Source organism: Mus caroli, chromosome 19, assembly GCF_900094665.2.
Source record: "Mus caroli chromosome 19, CAROLI_EIJ_v1.1, whole genome shotgun sequence".
Lineage (NCBI taxonomy): Eukaryota > Metazoa > Chordata > Mammalia > Rodentia > Muridae > Mus > Mus caroli.
The window spans coordinates 31,205,814-31,224,132 of record NC_034588.1 but is presented as its reverse complement, the minus strand read 5'-3'; the positions used below and the strand labels follow the sequence as shown (position 1 = coordinate 31,224,132).

The following is an 18,319-nucleotide window of genomic DNA, read 5'->3' as shown; positions in this document are numbered from 1 at the left end:
GGGCTGGGCAGGACAGAGTGGTAGTGTGAGGTTAGCAACAAGACAGTAAATGTGTTTGCTTCCTGGAGGTCCTCAAGCCCTTCCGAGTCACACAGAGTGCTCCAGAGAGTCATTTTGCATCTGTGGCATTTTCTTTCAGGAATTTTGCATCTGTCCATGATCCTTGACTGAATCAGATTGCTATCCCCAAGTGCCTTAAGTAACGCTTCAGATAATACATCGTAAAATGAGAAACTTGTGAGAACAATTTGACAGCTAATTAAACGTCAACCATGTCACAGAGAAAGCAGACCCTGGGTCATATACCTGTTTGTCTGTTACTTTCACTGGATTCTAAGCCAAGTGAGATTTAACAACAACAACAACAAAAACAAAAAAACAAAAAACAAATCTACCTCTTTGACTTGCGTTTTAGATGTCTAGCACATAAATTGTTGGTTGATCAAATGAATCATTTAAAATGCTAATATATGCAAGGCCAATGTTTTGACACATCTGCTCAAAGCTTTTTCTACTGGATGGCGTTCACACAGAGGTACTGTCTTTTCCACTCCACCTCTTCACACATAGTCACTAAGACTCATATTTCCTATTCACTGTTTTTAGAATACAGTTAATACTGAGTAACTGTTGAAAAGTTAAAGCATTGTAGTGGGTTATGTGCTATGTTTCTAAAAGCAGAAAATAGAGCAGATTATGAGCGTATGTAAACCTAGATGCAGATAAAATGTGAAGGTAGCTGGTATTTTAGGAGTGGGGGACCAGGCTGCTTACTTTCCCAGAGTCAGTCATCAGCCTTCAGCCTTGTCATAAGACTTTAAGACTGTAGACAAACCCAAGGAAACTGAGGCCTTCCAGGTCTAATGCATTGCTCCTGTTTCTTCAAAGACAATGTCTCTGAACAACCACTAAATTTATCCCTGTTAAATAAAGTATTTTTTTTTTTGGCTTTTTTTTTATTGTTTGTAAATGATGCCTGGGTGGATCTACTTCAGATTTCTTTGAAAGAAACTTGAATTCTAAATATTGGTCACAGAAGAAATATAAATGTTGTGGTAATTGTTTCTCAGGTAGGTTAATGAGTGGCGATTTTGGAAAATATTTCCAGCTTTTTTTCCTGAAAATTCTCACTTCATTATACATATGTATGTACAAGGTAGTCCTGGTTCTTCCTCTTAAACCCCATGCTCCCAATACACTCAAAGTATATTTACAATTAACTTGACTATATAGCCAGGCTCTTTTCTGAGTAGCTTATATCTTTAAATAACCTATTTATTCTAACCTACGTTCTATCATGTGGCTGGCTACTTGTGCTCAGGTACCAAGTATCACTCTGTAGGTCTGGTTCTGATGCTAAGGTCCTGATCCCCAATTGGTTCTTAATCTTTCAGTAAAGAACCCATGCTGAGCAGGGATAGGCGGGACTTCCGGGTCCTGGGAGGTAAGCAGGGAGACACAAGGATAGGAGAGTTCACCGTGTTTCTGATGGAGAAAAGTTGACCATCCATGTGAGACCTTGAAACCAGTGACCACACAGGCTACTTCTACAGGAGGGTGGTCAGAGGAGTTTGGCAGGGACTAGATGTAACTGAGCAACTAAAGTTTAGGGCAGGTGGGAAGTGTGGAACAAAGAATACTGATAAGGACACACTTTTCCAGGCAGGAGATAGTAGTGGCCAATAATTGTGTCAAAGGGCAAGTTGAAATTGACCAACTGTGTGTGAGTCTTTTATCCATTGATTCGAGGAAAGCTGGTAGCATGGCCCGTTCCTGGAGCTTAGGCTGGGTAGCAAAAGCTACACACAACATATCTCCCAGAAGTGTTATCCCAGAATCCTTTCTGCCTACAGGATGTTCCATCTACTAAGCTATAGGCCACCAGTGTTATTATTGATAGGTGCCACATCAGTACAGATACAAGAGATTTCCTCTACATGCATTAGAAGTAGAACAGTGTAAGATGTGGGTTTTGTTAAATTAAAGATGAAACATGGCTAAGCTTAGCTATTCTGTTCATATCCTTTCTATCCTGCCCACTGGATTGTGTATTTGTCACTTGTTTCATCTGTGTGGTCCATGCTATAAAATTTGCTGCTCAGGAAGGAAACGTCAGGTAAGTTCCAGTTCTGGGTCCTGTGGATTCTGTGTCTGAACTGCATGGTGTCCTCAACTACAGGGACTTACCTTCCACCTCGGCAATACAAACAAAGGCAATAGCAATACCATATAATCTTCTGGAAGTCTCTTGGACAACCTAGACCAACAACTTAAAGAGGGTCTCTCACACCTGGTGTTGGGGTTTTGGTTACATATTCTTTGGCTCTTGGAGGGAGTATTGTCAGCCCAAATAGTAAAACTTTATTTAAACTATATATGTATGTTTGTCAAAGTACTTACATGTACTATGTAAGTACTTTGGTTGGGGGATGTGAGTACTTAATAGTCTGACTCTTTATTGTGATTTTTTTTCAAATATCCAGACATTTTATGATTTCATTTCTTTTTACATCTGCATAGCATTCCATGGAATGGATATACTACAGTTCATTAGTCATTGATTAGCTGCAGGGCATTTGGTTTGTTTTCCATGCACTGGCTATTGTGAATAACAAATGATCAGCCCTGAAAACAGATACATACAAGGAACATTATGCAGACTGAGCAGGTTGTATTTTTGTGTTTAGGAATATGAGTGGTGTGTGTGTGTGTGTGTGTGTGTGTGTGCGTGCATGCTTGCCTATATGCACACATAAACATATGCATAAATGTGTCTAACAACAATAAGAGGAGAGGCCATGAATGTGTAAAAAGATCGAAGTGGCAAGTGGCAGTTCATGTGACATTTTGAAAGGAGGGAAGGGAAGGGGAGTGTCTTAGGGTTTTACTACAAACACCATGACCAAGGCAACTCTTATAAGGACTACATTTTATTGGGACTGGCTTACAGGTTCAGAGGTTCAGTTCATTATCATCAAGGCAAAGCGTGGCAGTTTCTAGGCAGTCATGGTGCAGGAGATGCTGAGAGTTCTACATCTTTATCCAAAGGCTGCTAGGGGAAGACTGGCTCCCATGTGGTTAAAAGAAGGGTCTTAAAGCCCACAGTGACACACCCACTCCAACAGGGCCACACCTCTTCATAGTAACACTCCCTGGGCCAAACATATACAAACCATCACAGGGAGGAACAATGTAATTATATAATAATTTCCAAAAGTAAAAGATATTTAAGTAAACAAAGTAATAACATTTCTGTATGTTCTGTGAAAAGCCAGAGGAACCGAGGCTTATTTTTCCCCATCACCCCACTGTAAAAAAATTAAGAAAACAAAACCAAAACATTTACTACAATGTTTGGGGGCCAAACCCAGTGTAACCAAGGGAAAATTTGGGAAGCTCACCCACCGTATTGAAGTACAGCTCTAATGAGAACATACAGAAGGGAATGAAGGAGTTAGTTTGGCCAGATTAATACTGACTTTCTTGCATCTTCACCAGTGATCTGAGTACCTTCGTCATGCTCATGATGAATTTTGGCAGGTGGATTCTAAACTCCAGATTACCCCGTAAATAAGGAGCAATGGCCACCTGTTCTTCAGTAGCTAAGCAACCCAGCCAAACCAGAAGCTAGGGCCATCCAGTCCCAAGACTAAAAATGTGTGCTTTTATTTTTTTCCAATGCTCATACAATTGCCACATGAATTAAGGCAAGCCTCCCTCTAAAAGTGGCTTTGCATCCTCAGAGGTAAGGTATCCAGGGGCAGCTAGGTGAGCCCAAGATTCACACCATTTTTGTAGAGGAGAGAAAGATTTCCTGCCTTAGAGAAATCTTACATAAGCCACCTCTGAGACCTGATTCTCATAGGATTTTTATCTGACTCTTGCCTGGTCTGTTCCCTAAGGATTAGCTGCCCCACCCCCATCCCAACTCCGTCTGTTTGCTTTTTACAGATTCATTACACACTGAAAATTAGCAGGAAATTCACAAATTCTCCCTTCCAGGGTTCACTCTAGCTCTAAATTAATGGGACCAGATCGCGCCCTCTCAGTGGTGGATTAAGAAATGGCATTGGAGAAGGCAGGTGCTTCTTTTTTGTGGTAGTCAGTTAGCTACCAGTTTCTAACATTGAAAAATGTGCTGCCTCCAAGAGTGCACTCTAGCTCTCTAGCTAAACTTTCCCCACTCTGTGGACAGAGTCCTGTCCTCTGGATCCTCTAATCTCAGTGCAGCCAGGGCAGCAGTCAGTTGACCTCTGGTTCACTGTGCAACATCAGGGGCTCTGGCCTGACTGCTGTGAACCTCTGTTTTTAGTAGCTCCAACCGGTGGTCACTCTCTAGCATTACACCATTACACAGTACTTCATTCTTATCTGCTACACACAGAGCTAACATGAGCTGGAGAGCTGGTGGGAGCTGGCTGCTACTCTCTTATCTGTTTCAGACAGCTAACATGACCTAGCTGAACTTAGCCTTTTTCTAATCTCTTATTACCATGGCTGTCTTCCCTTCCTTGAGTATGCTAGCCTGTATTATGGTTTGAATGTGAAATGCTAGATCATGTATTTGAACACCCAGATCCCAGTTGATGGTGCTGTTTTGGGAAATTGTGTGGCATGTTTATTGTGGGGATCACAGGGCATGGACTCTGATTGCCCTGCTTCTCTTTGCCACCACTTCAGCTCCATCATACTAGCCGCATCAGGATAAACTCTACCCTCTTAGCCAAAATAAATTCTCCCTCTCTCAAGTTGCTTCTGTTAGGGGTTTTATTATCAAAACACAAAAGTAACTAATATGTGCTTGTGATTCTTTTTCAACTTGTCAAGTTGAGGAATGCGTTCTTTTGTTAATTGGGGTGGGGTGGGGTCTTCTGAGACTGTAGTGGTTAGAATAAAAATGGCTCCCATAGGTCAATGGGAGTAGCACTATTAGGAGCTGTGGTCTTGGAGGAAGTGTGTCCCTGTGGAGACCTACTTTAAGGTCTCATATGCTCAGGCTAGGCCTAGTAGGGCAGTCTCCTGCTGCTTGCTAATTAAGATGTAGAACTCTCAGCTCCTTGTCCAACACCATGTCTGCCTGCCTGAATACTACTACATTTCCTGTCATGAGGATAATGGACTAAATCTCTGAAATCGTAACCCCCAAATGTTTTTCTTTATGAGTTGTTGTGTATTGTGGGACTTTGGGGGACCTACTTGAGGTTTAATAATCCTAAAGACCAAGAGGCATCTACATATTTTAAAGCTGTTGGCCTTTTTGCTGGGGCAGTCTCTCACTAGCTTCTAACTTAACCCAGCTTCTCTGCTATTTCATTTCTTCCCATGGTTCTCACTGCCACACCTCCCTGCCTTGTTCCCTTTTCTCCTTCAGTCTCCAATAATTCTTTCTCCACCTAGTCTTCCTGCTTGTCTTCTGGCCCCAGCTTTGTCTGCCAGTTCTTTATTATATAAAAGCCACATTCATTATTCAAGTACTAGACCTTCCCCACAGCAGCTTGCCTTGCTTTTAAAGGCAGGTGAGCAAGTGATAAACATTTAATTACCCTTGGCTCTGCGGTGTAGTCTTCCAGAGGTCTTTAGTTCAATTCCCAGCAAACATCTGGTGGCTCACAACCATCTGTAATAGGATCCCCGTGCCCTCCTCAATAAAAACTCTCAATAAAAGACCTGTTCTCTAAATGTTGAGGAAAGAAGAAGGCTTGGAAAAGGACTAGGGAGATCTTGGGGCTCCTACAGTTTTGATCCAGCTCATTTAAATTTCCTCCAGGAATTTTGTGGGGATCTCAAGATCAGATAGATCTTGCATTGGGTTTTGGAATATCAACCAAGAGATATCACTTTAAAATACACCTTTTTTTTGGGGGGGGGGAGGGGTGTGCCATAGTTGCCCAAATCCCTCACAGGGAAGCCAAATGATTGTTTAACCCATCCTGAAGACAATAAGATAAGCAGGCTCTTTCAGGATATTCGATAGTCCCTGTGGGAAGGGAAGAACTAACTTAAGAATAAGTACCTTTGAAATTTTATAAAACATAAAACCTGTGTGTATGTAAGCACTCATATACACAAAATAAAATGAATACACACACACACATGTATGTGTGTGTGTGAGTGTGTGTGTGTGTGTGTGTGTGTGCGCGCGCGCGCGCATCCCCTGAAAAACTCCTCAGTGACAGGATGAAGCACAAAGGCTTCAACCCAGCATTGCCTTTCCTCATAGGGAAAGATAACTAGATTTCATTTACTTTTTCATGGTTTTATTTTCATATATGTGGAGAGCTATACATTCTCCTATAGTCTCCAGTTTTTTGTGTTTTTCTCTAGTCCAGACTGGTAAGTGCAGTATTTACCTTGGGAGTTCGCCCAAAAAGATAAAAGTTTGTCCCAATGGCTGGTGAGATGGCTCAGTGGTTAAGAGCACGGGCTGCTCTTCCAGAGGTTCCTGTGGTTCCCAGCAACCACATGGTGGCTCACAACCATCTGTAATGGGATCTGGTGCCCTCTTCTGGTGTGTCTGAAGACAGAGACAGTGTACCCACATACATGGAATAAATAAATAAATCTGTAGCCTCCCCCAGCCTGAAGCAGGCTGGTACAAACCTTGTCACCACTGCGGTGGGGCCACCTGTGGTGCAGCTTTCCGACTTGGCTGGGTTGGGTCCTTTTTGAAGTGACAACTGCCCTGCTATTCTGCTACCTGCCAAGAGGCTGAACCTATCTTCCTGAGAGATTCCTGAATTAGCAACCAGCCTGGCGATGGAATGCTGGCAGAATGGCTCCAGGCACTAAGAGTGGACTGGCAGGGAGGTGGGGGTGGGTAGATGGGGTTGATGGGGGTGGGGGGTATGGGCCTTTCCCCTTATAAGCATGGTCTCTTAGTAAACTCGTGGGCCTTGAACAGAATCCTGTCTTGGTCTCCATTAATTTCTCTCGCAGTCTAAGTCTCTTTCAGCCCCAGCCTGCCTCCCAGGTGTACCCGGTCCCTGTAGGCCGTGGGCTGCATACAACATAAATCCTAAAAAAAAAGTTTCCCCCAAGCAATTCTGTGAATGGAAAGAGTTTGGACAACGAATGAGAAACTGTTATACTCTCAGGGGAAAAAGAAGAGCAAATGAGACCCCAAGGGACTGACAAGACTCCTAAGAAGTTGGGGAAGAGATGCTCTTCAACATAGGTGGCACAGTGATGGAAAACCACTGCTGCTCAAGCCAAGGTCCTGAGTTTGATGCTAGGGGTTGGTAAGAAGCTTGATACCGTGGCACAAATCTGCAATCCCAGTGATCCTATGGCAAGATGGGAGTCAGGAAAGGCAGACTTGGTCAGAGGCTATTCATCCTGGCATCTACCAATGAGCAGAAGAAGTGAGAGACCCTGCCCTGTTAGAGTGGAAGGGAATAGCCAGTGGAATATTTTCTTCTGACCTCCATATGCATGCAATGGAATGCTCATATGTGTGCATGCACATTCATGCGTGCACCCATGTGTACACATACACACATACAATACAGGCAAGCCATGGCTTTACCTTACCTTCTTTTAATGAAAGGCTGGGGGCTGAGGTAGGATTGCATGTTCAAGGCTAGCCTGAGCTACATAACAAGTCTTTGTGTGTGTGTGTCTGTGTGTCTGTCTGTCTCTGTGTGTGTGTGTGTGTGTGTGTGTGTGTGTAGTCCTGGCTTTCCTGGATCTTGCTTTGTAGGCCAGAGGGGTCTCAGACTCACAGAGATCCAACTGCCTCTGCCTCCTAAGTGGTGGGATTAAAGGTGTGTACCACCATTGCCCAGCTAAGACCCTAAATATATATTTTAAGTTTATACTTGACTGAAAGTATAAATAAACCTTTCTACTATTAAGACCCCTGCTCTCAGAAGTTCCTCCTTATATTTGTTGCTGGTCCTTAACGATTCATGGTCACTGAAATCGGTGCTTTACACATTAACTCTACACTAACTAACGCTAGCAAGCAGTATACAGACCCTCCCTTCCTAAGCTCCTTCTACGTCTAACTTATGAAAAAGAAGTCTCACCTGGAAAAGTGTCTGCTGGAAATACAGAGCATAAATTACACAAACCATCAGACACTTTTATATATGCAGAATGTCTTATCACTCATGCCTTTCTCAGATCCTGCCGGCCTCAACTCTGTGGAGCGATCTAAGAGAGATAAGATAATAATCCTCTACCAAGGCTGAGCCTCAGCTTGGTGAGGAGGTCCTGGGGAAGGGGTGTTTGGGAGCATAGGAAGAATGACTCGAAGTCAATTGTGGGTACACGCTGATCACCCTGTCCTCTGCTCAAGACAGCTTTGAGATCACGGACTTCCACCATGACTGGACGAAAATTCATGCTGTCCCAGGCTGACCTTGAGCTCAGACATCTGCCTGCCTTTGTATCTTTTAGAGAAGCTAGCTCATTATCGCAGTTGCCCTTTGTTCTTTTAGGTTCCTGAAGCCCCTCATAAAATTCATATCGCATCCATATATTTTGCGTAGTTGTGAAATCCTGTTTATATATTGCTGAACTCCTGTTTTCAGAGTTATTTCTCATAGTCTTAGGGGCTGTCCTGAAGATCACAGCATTTACCATTTTGCTGAGGAACATAGACACAGCCTTGCCTCTAGAACTCTGGCTGCTTCTAATTATCATAGAGTCTTAACCTTAACAGGGAGAGCATTCCTCAAAGGAGAATCATTAAAATCTGTACATTATTATACAAACAAGCCTTGCAACTACAGCATTGAATAGCACTCATGGAGATGCATGTTCTGCTGGCTCTGCTCTAGGGGCAGGACCGTGTCACACTGTCCCTTCCATGGCCACGCAGGACTTGGCATCCTCCAAAATAATCCTGTTTGAAACAGAAAGGTAGAACCTCCCTTTTCTTTCTTTCTTCAAAAGAAAGAAAGAAAAAAGATCTTAGCTTCTTAATAAAGCTTTTATGACCCACCCTTTCCCCCTTCCTTGACCACAGTTATGTTAGCATTTCATCCAGAGACTCAGCAGGAGTCAGCAGTGACATGAATCTTCTGTGATTAAACTAGTTATTTCCTATGCTTGTATTTAATAAACAGGGTTTGGTTTTTGGTTTTGGTTTTGGTTTTGGCTTATCATGGGTACTTCTGAAAGCAGTATCGGTTGGGTTTCTCGGGTGTTGTGTGAATGACCCAGATAGGCCTATCCCTAGCATCATACTCCACCATTAATAAATATCAACCCTCAGAGAAGATGCTGACATGAATCAAACATGCAATCTGTGTCATATAGAAGTAGATAATTTACTCCTATCTTCACACACATACACCACACATGCACGCATTCACTCACGCACGCGCATGAGCATGCTCGTCCATGCATGAAAGCAGGCTTGTACACACAGAAAACCACTTGACAGTGTTTATATGCATAAACCTTCCTTTCCTCCATGCCTGCTAATATTACATTCATTGGTTTTGATGTTTCATGCTCTCATGTATTCTAATTTGGCTTCTTGTGCTGTGGTAAACACTGTTCAAAAGCAACTTGGGAGGGAAATGTTTATTTGACTTAAACTTAGAGATGATAATCCATCAGGGAGGAAATTCAGGGAGGAAACTCAGGGCAGAAAAGTCAAGGCAGGAAACTAGGTAGGAATCATGGAGGAATTCTGCTTGCTGGTTCATTCATTGGCACATGCACAGCAAGATTTCATATATATAGGCCAAGACTACCTGTGTAGGGATGGAAGCACTCACAGTTGACTGTGTCATACTACAACAGTCAGGAATCCAGGATAAAAGTGCCACAATATGCCTGCAAGCTAGTGTGGTGCAAGCAGCTCTTTTCAGATGTCCCAGGATATGTCAAGCTGAGGATAAAAGATAACCAAGAAACTGCTCAAACATAGAGGTGCATCCTTTATAATGCACAACATCAACAGACTATACCAAATTTGTTATTTGTGGGTCACTTTCTTTTTTTTCCTTTCTTTCTTTTTTTCGTTTTCTTCTTCTTTTTTTCTTCTTTCTTTCTTTCTTTCTTTCTTTCTTTCTTTCTTTCTTTCTTTCTTCTTTCTTTCTTTCTTTGTTTCTTTCTTTTTTTTTTGTTGGTTTTGGCTTTAGCTATTGCGGTCACTTTCAATGAATGCTTTTAGCATATAAATATTGAAAGAAGTTATTTATGTAATTTTCAGACTTTACTACCTAAGGAGGGTTTCATTTTAATTCTCTAGTAAGCCAAAAGTCTTCTTGGTTCTTAGTATCTTTCCAGTAATGTGTGACCTGTTTCCTTTCAAGCTTTCTTCTTTGCTCATTTGTTTTGCTCTTAAATCGTATGGTAATAAGCATTTCTGGTGACATTTAAAAAAAAAAAAAAAGATACCTTCTTTGGCAAAGACTTTTTTGTCCAGGACATTAGCAAAGGGTAGAAGATATCTGTTCCAAAGGCACAGACATAAGGAAAAAGGTTGTGTGATTCTACAGCTCACAGGAGTCCAGAACAGCAGGAACCAGTCGTGATCTTTAAGTGAGTAGGTATCCTTGGGATGGAATTGCCTTCTAGACAGGATCAGAAAGACCAGAAAGAAGTCACAGGAGAAAAATGTACCTTGCTACTTGGCATTTCAGAAAGAAAACAAACAACAACAACAACAACAAAACAGACCTGGGAAAAGAAACCAGGAAGGCGCATTGGAACACTTGGTTGTGAGGATATTAACGTCACAGAGGGGAGCTGCATTTAGAATGCAGGGTTCATTTCCCCAGTGAGCCTCAGCGCCTTCTCATAGTAAAACAGAGCTTTTTTCTCTTGCCCTTTCAGTTTGTAGACTAGCCCAAGAAGGCTGGTACTCTCTACAAGATAAACATTCCGGCGAACACGTCTTTCAGCCACTTTCTCCAAAGCAGTCAGTAGTTTCCTCCAAGCAAAGGACTTCTCTTCTATTTTTAGGCCTTTTAAGTAGAGGGTGATTGCCTTGTCTTCTGACTGCTTTTGAAACTGTAGGAAACGGCCATAGCGGAGGTGAATATCCTGCCCTATGTGAGCCACCAGGGGCTTGTTGTTCAGTGCCTTCTGGAAATTTCTCTCTGCTTCTTCATACTGGTGAATTTCTGCCTGCACTTCAGCCATGCCAACATAGGCCATCTCAAAGGTGGGCCTCAGTTTCAAAGTCTCTTGAAATTCATGAATGGCCTGTTGTGCCAATTCTTGCACATTGTCCTGCCTTCTGGGCTGCCTGTTTCGGGATGTCCTCAGTTGGAAGATTTGTTGCTTGTGGCAGAGCCCTTTTTGATAATGTAAGTAGCCAGAGGAAGGTGATGCCTGCAAGGCCCTGTTTAGAAGATGAAGAGCTTTGCCTATGCAATGTTTCCTACGGAAATATTTGGCTGCATAGCGAATGACATAGCTTTGGCAAGATGTGCTGCTGAGGGCTTCTTCAATGTGTGCTTCTGCTTCAACATGTTCTCCTAAATCCTGAAGCTTTAGGGCAAGGAGAACTTTAAGGTATGGATTTTCTGGATTTAACCTGACAGCCTTCCTCAAAGGTTCTAGAGAAATAAAGTTGTCATCTAAATCTTGGCGATAGGCTACGACTGCGTAGCCAGTGTTGTACTCAGGGTTTTCTGGCTCCACTTTCAGAGCCTTCGCAAAGCAGGCCATGGCTCGTGTATAATTTCTTCCTCCACACTTCAACAAGGCCCAGCCTTCCTCACAGTCCATCTCAGCACACTCCAGCCTGTAGCGGAAGGGACTTGAAAATTCCTTGCAAACCTTCTCCACCTTATCCAGGTAGATCTGGGCTTCTGCCAAGCTGCCCCTGTGGTAATGCAGCCAGGCACAGTTGCCCCAGGTCACCAGGCTTCTCTTGCTCAACTGCTCGCTCTGGATCAAGGCTTCAGCTTCTTTCAAGCTCTGTAGGGCTTCATCCTGCTGGCCTTTCAGGTGTCTCACGTAGGCCCGGAGGTTGTGCATCCCCAGTGGGTCTTTGATGTCAAGGAACTGGACCTGCTCTGAGATTCTCACTTCCAAATCAGGTATGTCATTATCTTCAAATAGCAGCTTCCATGTGAAGTGACATCTCAGCTGAAGCAGATTCTCCATGACCTGGTCACCATCAGCATTCTTTCTGTGAGAAAGAGGCAGAGTGACTTGTTATTTGAGAAGTGGCCAGAAATGGACACCGAGGCAAACATGTCTTCCAACATTCTTGCTCTTTTACCCAAAGTCTCATGCTTAGTGTTGCTTTAGAGTCCCTTAATTTTCTATTGAACATCAAAACCTCAGCTCCATGTATTTGAACTGTCAGAGACTCCTTCCACATGCATGAATATGTACAATCATAGATTGTAAACTGACAATTTCAGTCAAGGCTAGACATAGCTGGCCACAGGAAGACAGACACACACAAAGATGCCAGACTCCTTCTCTGAGGCTTGAAACTCTGAAAATGATTTCTTCTTTTGCTACTGTCTTTGAGGACTATGTGTCCACTTGCATGCTACCTGAGTTGACATACAAATAGGACCTATCAATTGGCTAAACAATGAACACGTCCTTTCATCTCAGACACAAACAAGGAGCTGGTGTGATAGTCTCAAGAAGTAGGCTGTCTCAGATTAAGTGGACCCGCACTCTTCCTTCTGACACTAGGGACATGACTTTTCTTGGTCCATTTATTTTTGGGTGATTTAGGTGGGGACCTTCTAGAGAGTGACAAGCCTTAGTTCCCCTCTTCTATGGTTTGAAGGATTCCCTGAATTTTAAAGATATCTATACAAACTAAAAGCCTTTCTTTGTCTCCTTATAGTACAGTTCCAGAGCCTCCCAGGAGTGTATCACTGCACACCTTAGGGTCACATTGTACTTTTCTGTGAAATGTGAATAACTTTAGTATTTCCCAACCCTGGCCTTTGGGGCTACTAGTGAGTCTATGAATATACAATACATGGAATATATTATAAAACCCTATAGGAGTTTCCTATTTTTCTATTAGTGTTGAGGACAAGAGACAGAATTTAGTGACTCATGTTTTGGGTAGGTACCCAAAAGCAAGCAGCTTTGAATCATGTGTAGGGTTTGAAGACAAAAGACTCTTGGTTTTGTTGGTGGTTGTCTCTGCCAGAGGCCATGTATGCTATAATGCATAAACCAGTTGTCATTGGTTTTGATTTGGTCAGATGGCAAGAATAGTGACAGAGAGGTATGACAACCTGTTAAGTATTTCCCATAAAGAAGACAGGAGCTTGGAGTACTTAAGGGTATACCAATAGAAAATGACAGCCATCCAGACACCTCCTGAGTCTGCCAGTTGGACTGAGTAGCTCCTGCATCCCCTGTTCATTCACCCAGTATATGTTATAAACTAAAAGCTTGGGACCATTGATAGCCCCTATATCCTCATCCTAATTCTATTGTAGGAAGCTTGTCCTTCTTCTTCTTCTTCTTCTTTTTTTTTTCAGTCAAGCTCCCACTTATAACCCCACAGGGAGTCTTCTTTATGAAAACTACTTGCTGTGGTCTATGGATATCAGTTTTGAATACTGCAAGACCAGAATGCAGCATCATTGACTCAAAGAAAGCTTGGTGTGACTGACCGAAATTCTATAAAGTCTCCAAGGCACTCCAACAACAAACATGATTTTGAAAACATAGAATTGGACTCATAATAAATCTAAAACAATCAACACTTTATAGTGCTAGCATGAATAGCCCTTAAAGAGAAAAAGGACATATGTGTCACAGGGGTTGGGGACACAAAAACCCAAGAGTTAAAATCCAACATGTATGGCTGAGCCCTTCTGCCTAGGCTGCCATAGCCAAGGGACTATGAACTCAGTGGCTTTCACAACAGAGCCTTATTTTATTGTAACTCAGCAAGTTATAAATCTCAGATCAAACTGCTTGCCTATCTATGTAAAGCTTCATCTAGGAGGCATTTCTTCCTGACTTGCAGAGGGTTACTTTCTTGCTACATCCTCCCACAGTCTGTCCTGTCAGTACCATGAACTGAGAACCTTAGATTTGCTTCCTCTTCTTATAGGAAAGCTTTCCAATCCTGTAGCAGGTGCCCTGCCCTTGTGTCTTCAGCAAACTTTAATCTCTGTTTATACATTTTTACCTTTCTCTATGTATAAGTACAATTCTTGTGGCTGATTTGGAAGGGGACCCAGTTTGAACATTAGTATAGCCAAGTGATTTTGACTTAGTGACATAATTTCTAAGGTGTAAATCTGATGAAAGCAGTTTCTTTTGGGGATGTTTTAAGTCGCTTGTATAAATGATTAAAATAGAGTAGGAAGGAAATATTAAGAGAGTTTAGTCACAGTTTAAGATGGGGAATAAGCTCCCAACAAAACATGGCAAGCAAGCTTTAAATCTTTGCATCTATCTAAGAGGTCAGGGTTGAAAGAGCTTACTGAGTTAGAGATAATCCTGCAAGCAGCTACAATCAGGTCCTAAGAGAAGAGGCTGCCCAGAGTGTCAGTGTCTTGCTGTCACACTAAGGGAACAGTTTAGAGCAAGACTGAGCCACAAATTGAGTTCCCACTTTTCTCCCTAGGTTTTTTTCCTATAGTTGTGGTCTGTTGTGTTTTGTGTGTGTGTTCCAGTGACATGTCTAATTGTGTACAGAGCCTGAAATGCTGTCAAGGTAGTTTATCATTTTGGTTTCAGTCCTGGCAAAGGTTCAGTCTCATTAAAGGTAAGAGATATTTTTCAGAAAACAAGATTTAACCATGTGTCGAGGCATTCTACCCGGTACCTGACAAAGGGAGGTGGAAAAAGGAAAATGAGAAGATGACACGTTCTCAGCTAAAGTGGGGACTGAAAGTCTGCAGGTATCTACTTTGAGATGAGGACTTATGGGTTAGAGAAGTAAGTGCATATCTTATTAAGGTGATACATAGAGAGAGGTTCCTTCTATTTTGGAAATCTGATCTTTGGTATAGTTCTGAATGCCATTTCTCCTGGAAAGTCCAACTCTTTTGGAAACCTCACCAATAAGCATGCCCAAATGTGAGCGGAACAAGATTGACACCAGACTTAACTATACACAGAGAACAAGAGCAGCCAAGCAAAGCCTGGAGAGGAGGACTCCCCCAGGAAAGAGACCAGCTATTGGTTGTCCAACACCAAAGGTTGAGGAAAGAGAACAGCCATCGGTTGTCCAACACCAAATGTTGATTCCTGATAGCATATACATAATTAACATTATAAGGACTTAACAGGTTATAATTAGAAATTTATGTATATGTACGTGTGTGTGTGTGTGTGTATGAGGTACTTATGCCAAGGCATGCATACGAAGGTCAGAGGACAGCACAACATTAGGCACTGGTCTTCACCTTGCTCATTTGAAGTTGAAAGCCAAGTGCTTTCTTTCTCTTCTCAGTACTAGGATTCAACCCTGGCCCTTATGGTTGTTTGGTGAGCCCTTTACCCACAGAGCCATCTGCCCAGCACCATTTTAAATCTTCAAGGGAAGCAGTTGTGAGGCTCCCCTGACCCCTTGACATGGTATTTCAGAGCTTATGGAGTGTGTTGGGAGATTGGGGACCACAGAAAGAGCATCAGTGGCCATGAATGCTGGAAGTTTTCAGAAAAACACTATCAGTTCTTCCTTCCCTAGGCTTTAAGTAATGGAAGGAAGATGCCCAAAATGTCCTTGATCTGCCAACCTGGAGAAGAGACAGGGAGCATTATTCTTGGCATCGAAGGGTTCCTGAGTGTGGAGAGCTCTTGGTGCCACTTTCTAGGAATTTGACATTGGGCTAGAACAAGGAAATAGGCTCAAGATGGCTACAGCTGAGGAAAGTGTTCTTTGTATATTGATGGGTCTTGTTAAGACCCTGAATAAGGTAATCATGGGACCTTTGTCTATGCTTTGTTTGTTCCTTATCTACTCTGTTTATGCCTTGTTTGTTCCTTGACTACTTTGTTTATGCCTTAGGACTGACCATATTCTTGGCATGTCTCTAGAATGGTAGTAAAGCAGACTGGAGAAAAATAAATACACATCAGCTTTAGAACTGGCTGGAGTCAAGTTATAGTATTGTCTAATTGTTTTTTCTTTCTTCAATATTCATTCCCTCCCTCCAGACCCTGTTGACTGAATGAGCTGGCTTGGTCAGCTGAGCCTGTGTCCCAGTGCTCCTTGGGCTTGTGTCCCCCAGTTTACTAGTCCATTCCCATTTCCAGAGTGCTTTTTCTTTTCTAAGGAAATGTTTCTTTTCTCATCATTTGTGTCTGGTCCAATTCACTGATGCTGGACAAAAATATTTGGGTATTTCAACAGTGCCCCTGGAAAAGTTTGACAGTTACTCCTGTACTCTGGACTCTATAGATAACATTTGATAAGCCAAGCTAGATAGAGACAAAAGGGTAAGAAGTTTCTGGTCTTTCTCTCTCTGTCTATATCTATCTGTCTCTGTCTATCTGTCTGTCTGTCTCTCTCTCTGTTTCTCTCTCTGTCTCTCTGTCTCTGTCTCTGTCTCTGTCTCTGTCTCTGTCTCTCTCTCTCTCTCTCTCTCTCTCTGTGTGTGTGTGTGTCCCTCCCTTTCTGTTTTATCTTCTCTCTCTGACTGTCAGTTGGGAGCACATAGGTCCTTGCCTCCTATAAACAGATAAACAGATAAACACTAATAACCTTGTATTTTGTGTTCTCTGTAGAGCCAGAACACATTAACCTCATACAGCAGGACCAGAGATGGCTAATAGCATAGGTAACCTTTGCTTTATTTGTATGGTCAGAGGCTCCCCCAAGCTCACACAACCAGGGATGGAAATGGTAATAGTCCAAATGACCTCCGTACTTTCTGTATGACTTACACCATACCAGATCTTTCCCTGGGCCCTTCCGCTAACACATGAAGCCTATCTCTAGAACTAATCTTCTTGAGCGAAGTCACATGTACTTTGAATTGAGTTTCAGTGTAATTATACCTCATGATACCTCCATGTACACAGAGGATTGTATTACACCAGGAAACATTTTGCTATGTTTTATTGTGCTGAAATATACTTACAACAAACGGTGCCAGGTTAGACTCTAGAAGTTTGAACCGACATTGGCTAAATTATGTTCAACCAGATTTCCTTTCTACTTCATAGAGATCATTGCTCTGTTGGCCACGGCATTCTCAGAGACCCCATCATCTGTCTTTCCCTATTTCTGTGTCTGTGTCTGTCTGTCTGTCTGTCTGTCTCTGTCTCTGTCTCTGTCTCTGTCTCTGTCTCTGTCTGTCTCTGTCTCTGTCTCTCTCTGTCTCTCTCTGTCTCTCTGTCTCTCTCTGTCTCTCTCTCTTTCATAACCAAATTCATAGTTACTCCTTCCTTTCCAGAGCACTTTAAAATGCTGGAAAAGCTTCTGTAGGAATAGGTTAATCCTGGCCCAGGGGCATCAGATTCAATCTGGCTTTACTTTGCTTTCCCTGGCTACAGCATCCCACAGCTGGAATTAAAGATTGTACCTGCACCTTATGGGAAATAAAGATTTTCCCAAGACAGCTAAGAGGACTCTGAAAACTGGACAGCAGTAGTCCAGGAAGGTCTGCCTTGACTGGGAGGCTCACAAGGATCCTTCTGGGTCCTGTGTCTTGAGGTAGAGGTACATGCACTTATGCATAAACATCTGCTCTACTTTACGAAACTTCTTCTTACCTTCTGGGCCAATTGACTTCAGAAGGGCAATAGGAGTAGGGAGGCCCACAAGCTCAAGGGATCAGAGGTGACCTGATTCCCTAGGTCTCAGAGGTAGGCAGGAGAGCCCTTTTTTCTTGATAGTTATATGCTCTATTCCTCTGAACTGTTGCAAAACACAGATGTTCCATATCTCCATACTCAGGCTCAGGGTGTGATGTAGTGCCCCATGCACCATCTATTAAATCTGGAACCACTGGTTGGTGGTACTGTATCAGTCACATTATCTTCCTGGTGATGTGTGGGGCCCTTGTCTCACGTATAGAACGTTCACCCACCATACCCTAAGCCTCAGTTGTGTGCCCACCAAGCCTCTGGGTCTCTACTCGCTCTACCTCACCAAACTTCCTGACATGGTTTTATATAACACATATTCATGTATATTTAGTTTCTTGGCCAAAAGCTTTTAATACCTCTTGTCAGAGAGAATAGAATTGACACATTTTTGTTTCTTAATCCTGGGGGTGGGGGGCGGGGAGGGAGGGAAGGAGGGAGGGAGGGAACATGAATAGTTTCTGCTATAAAATGCATTCCCAATATTTACTAGCACACATTTTAATTAAGTTAATATCATAGCTTATGTTTGATTAATAGCTAACCAACAGCAAAATGAAAACACTCTACATTTGCCATGGCACATAGCAGTGAC

The 18,319-nt window shown here is 42.6% G+C and overlaps 1 protein-coding gene across 1 annotated transcript in view; it reads right to left on the bottom strand.

Moving 5' to 3' along the window:
- Positions 1 to 9,519: 9,519 nt before the first annotated feature.
- Positions 9,520 to 18,319, bottom strand: part of LOC110286028 (interferon-induced protein with tetratricopeptide repeats 1) — a 14,912-nt gene continuing 6,112 nt past the window's right edge. The window contains exon 2 of the mRNA XM_021152483.2: positions 9,520 to 12,100. Coding sequence (XP_021008142.1) covers positions 10,714 to 12,100 — 1,387 coding nt within the window. The 3' untranslated portion in view covers positions 9,520 to 10,713. The remainder of the gene's footprint in view (positions 12,101 to 18,319) is intronic.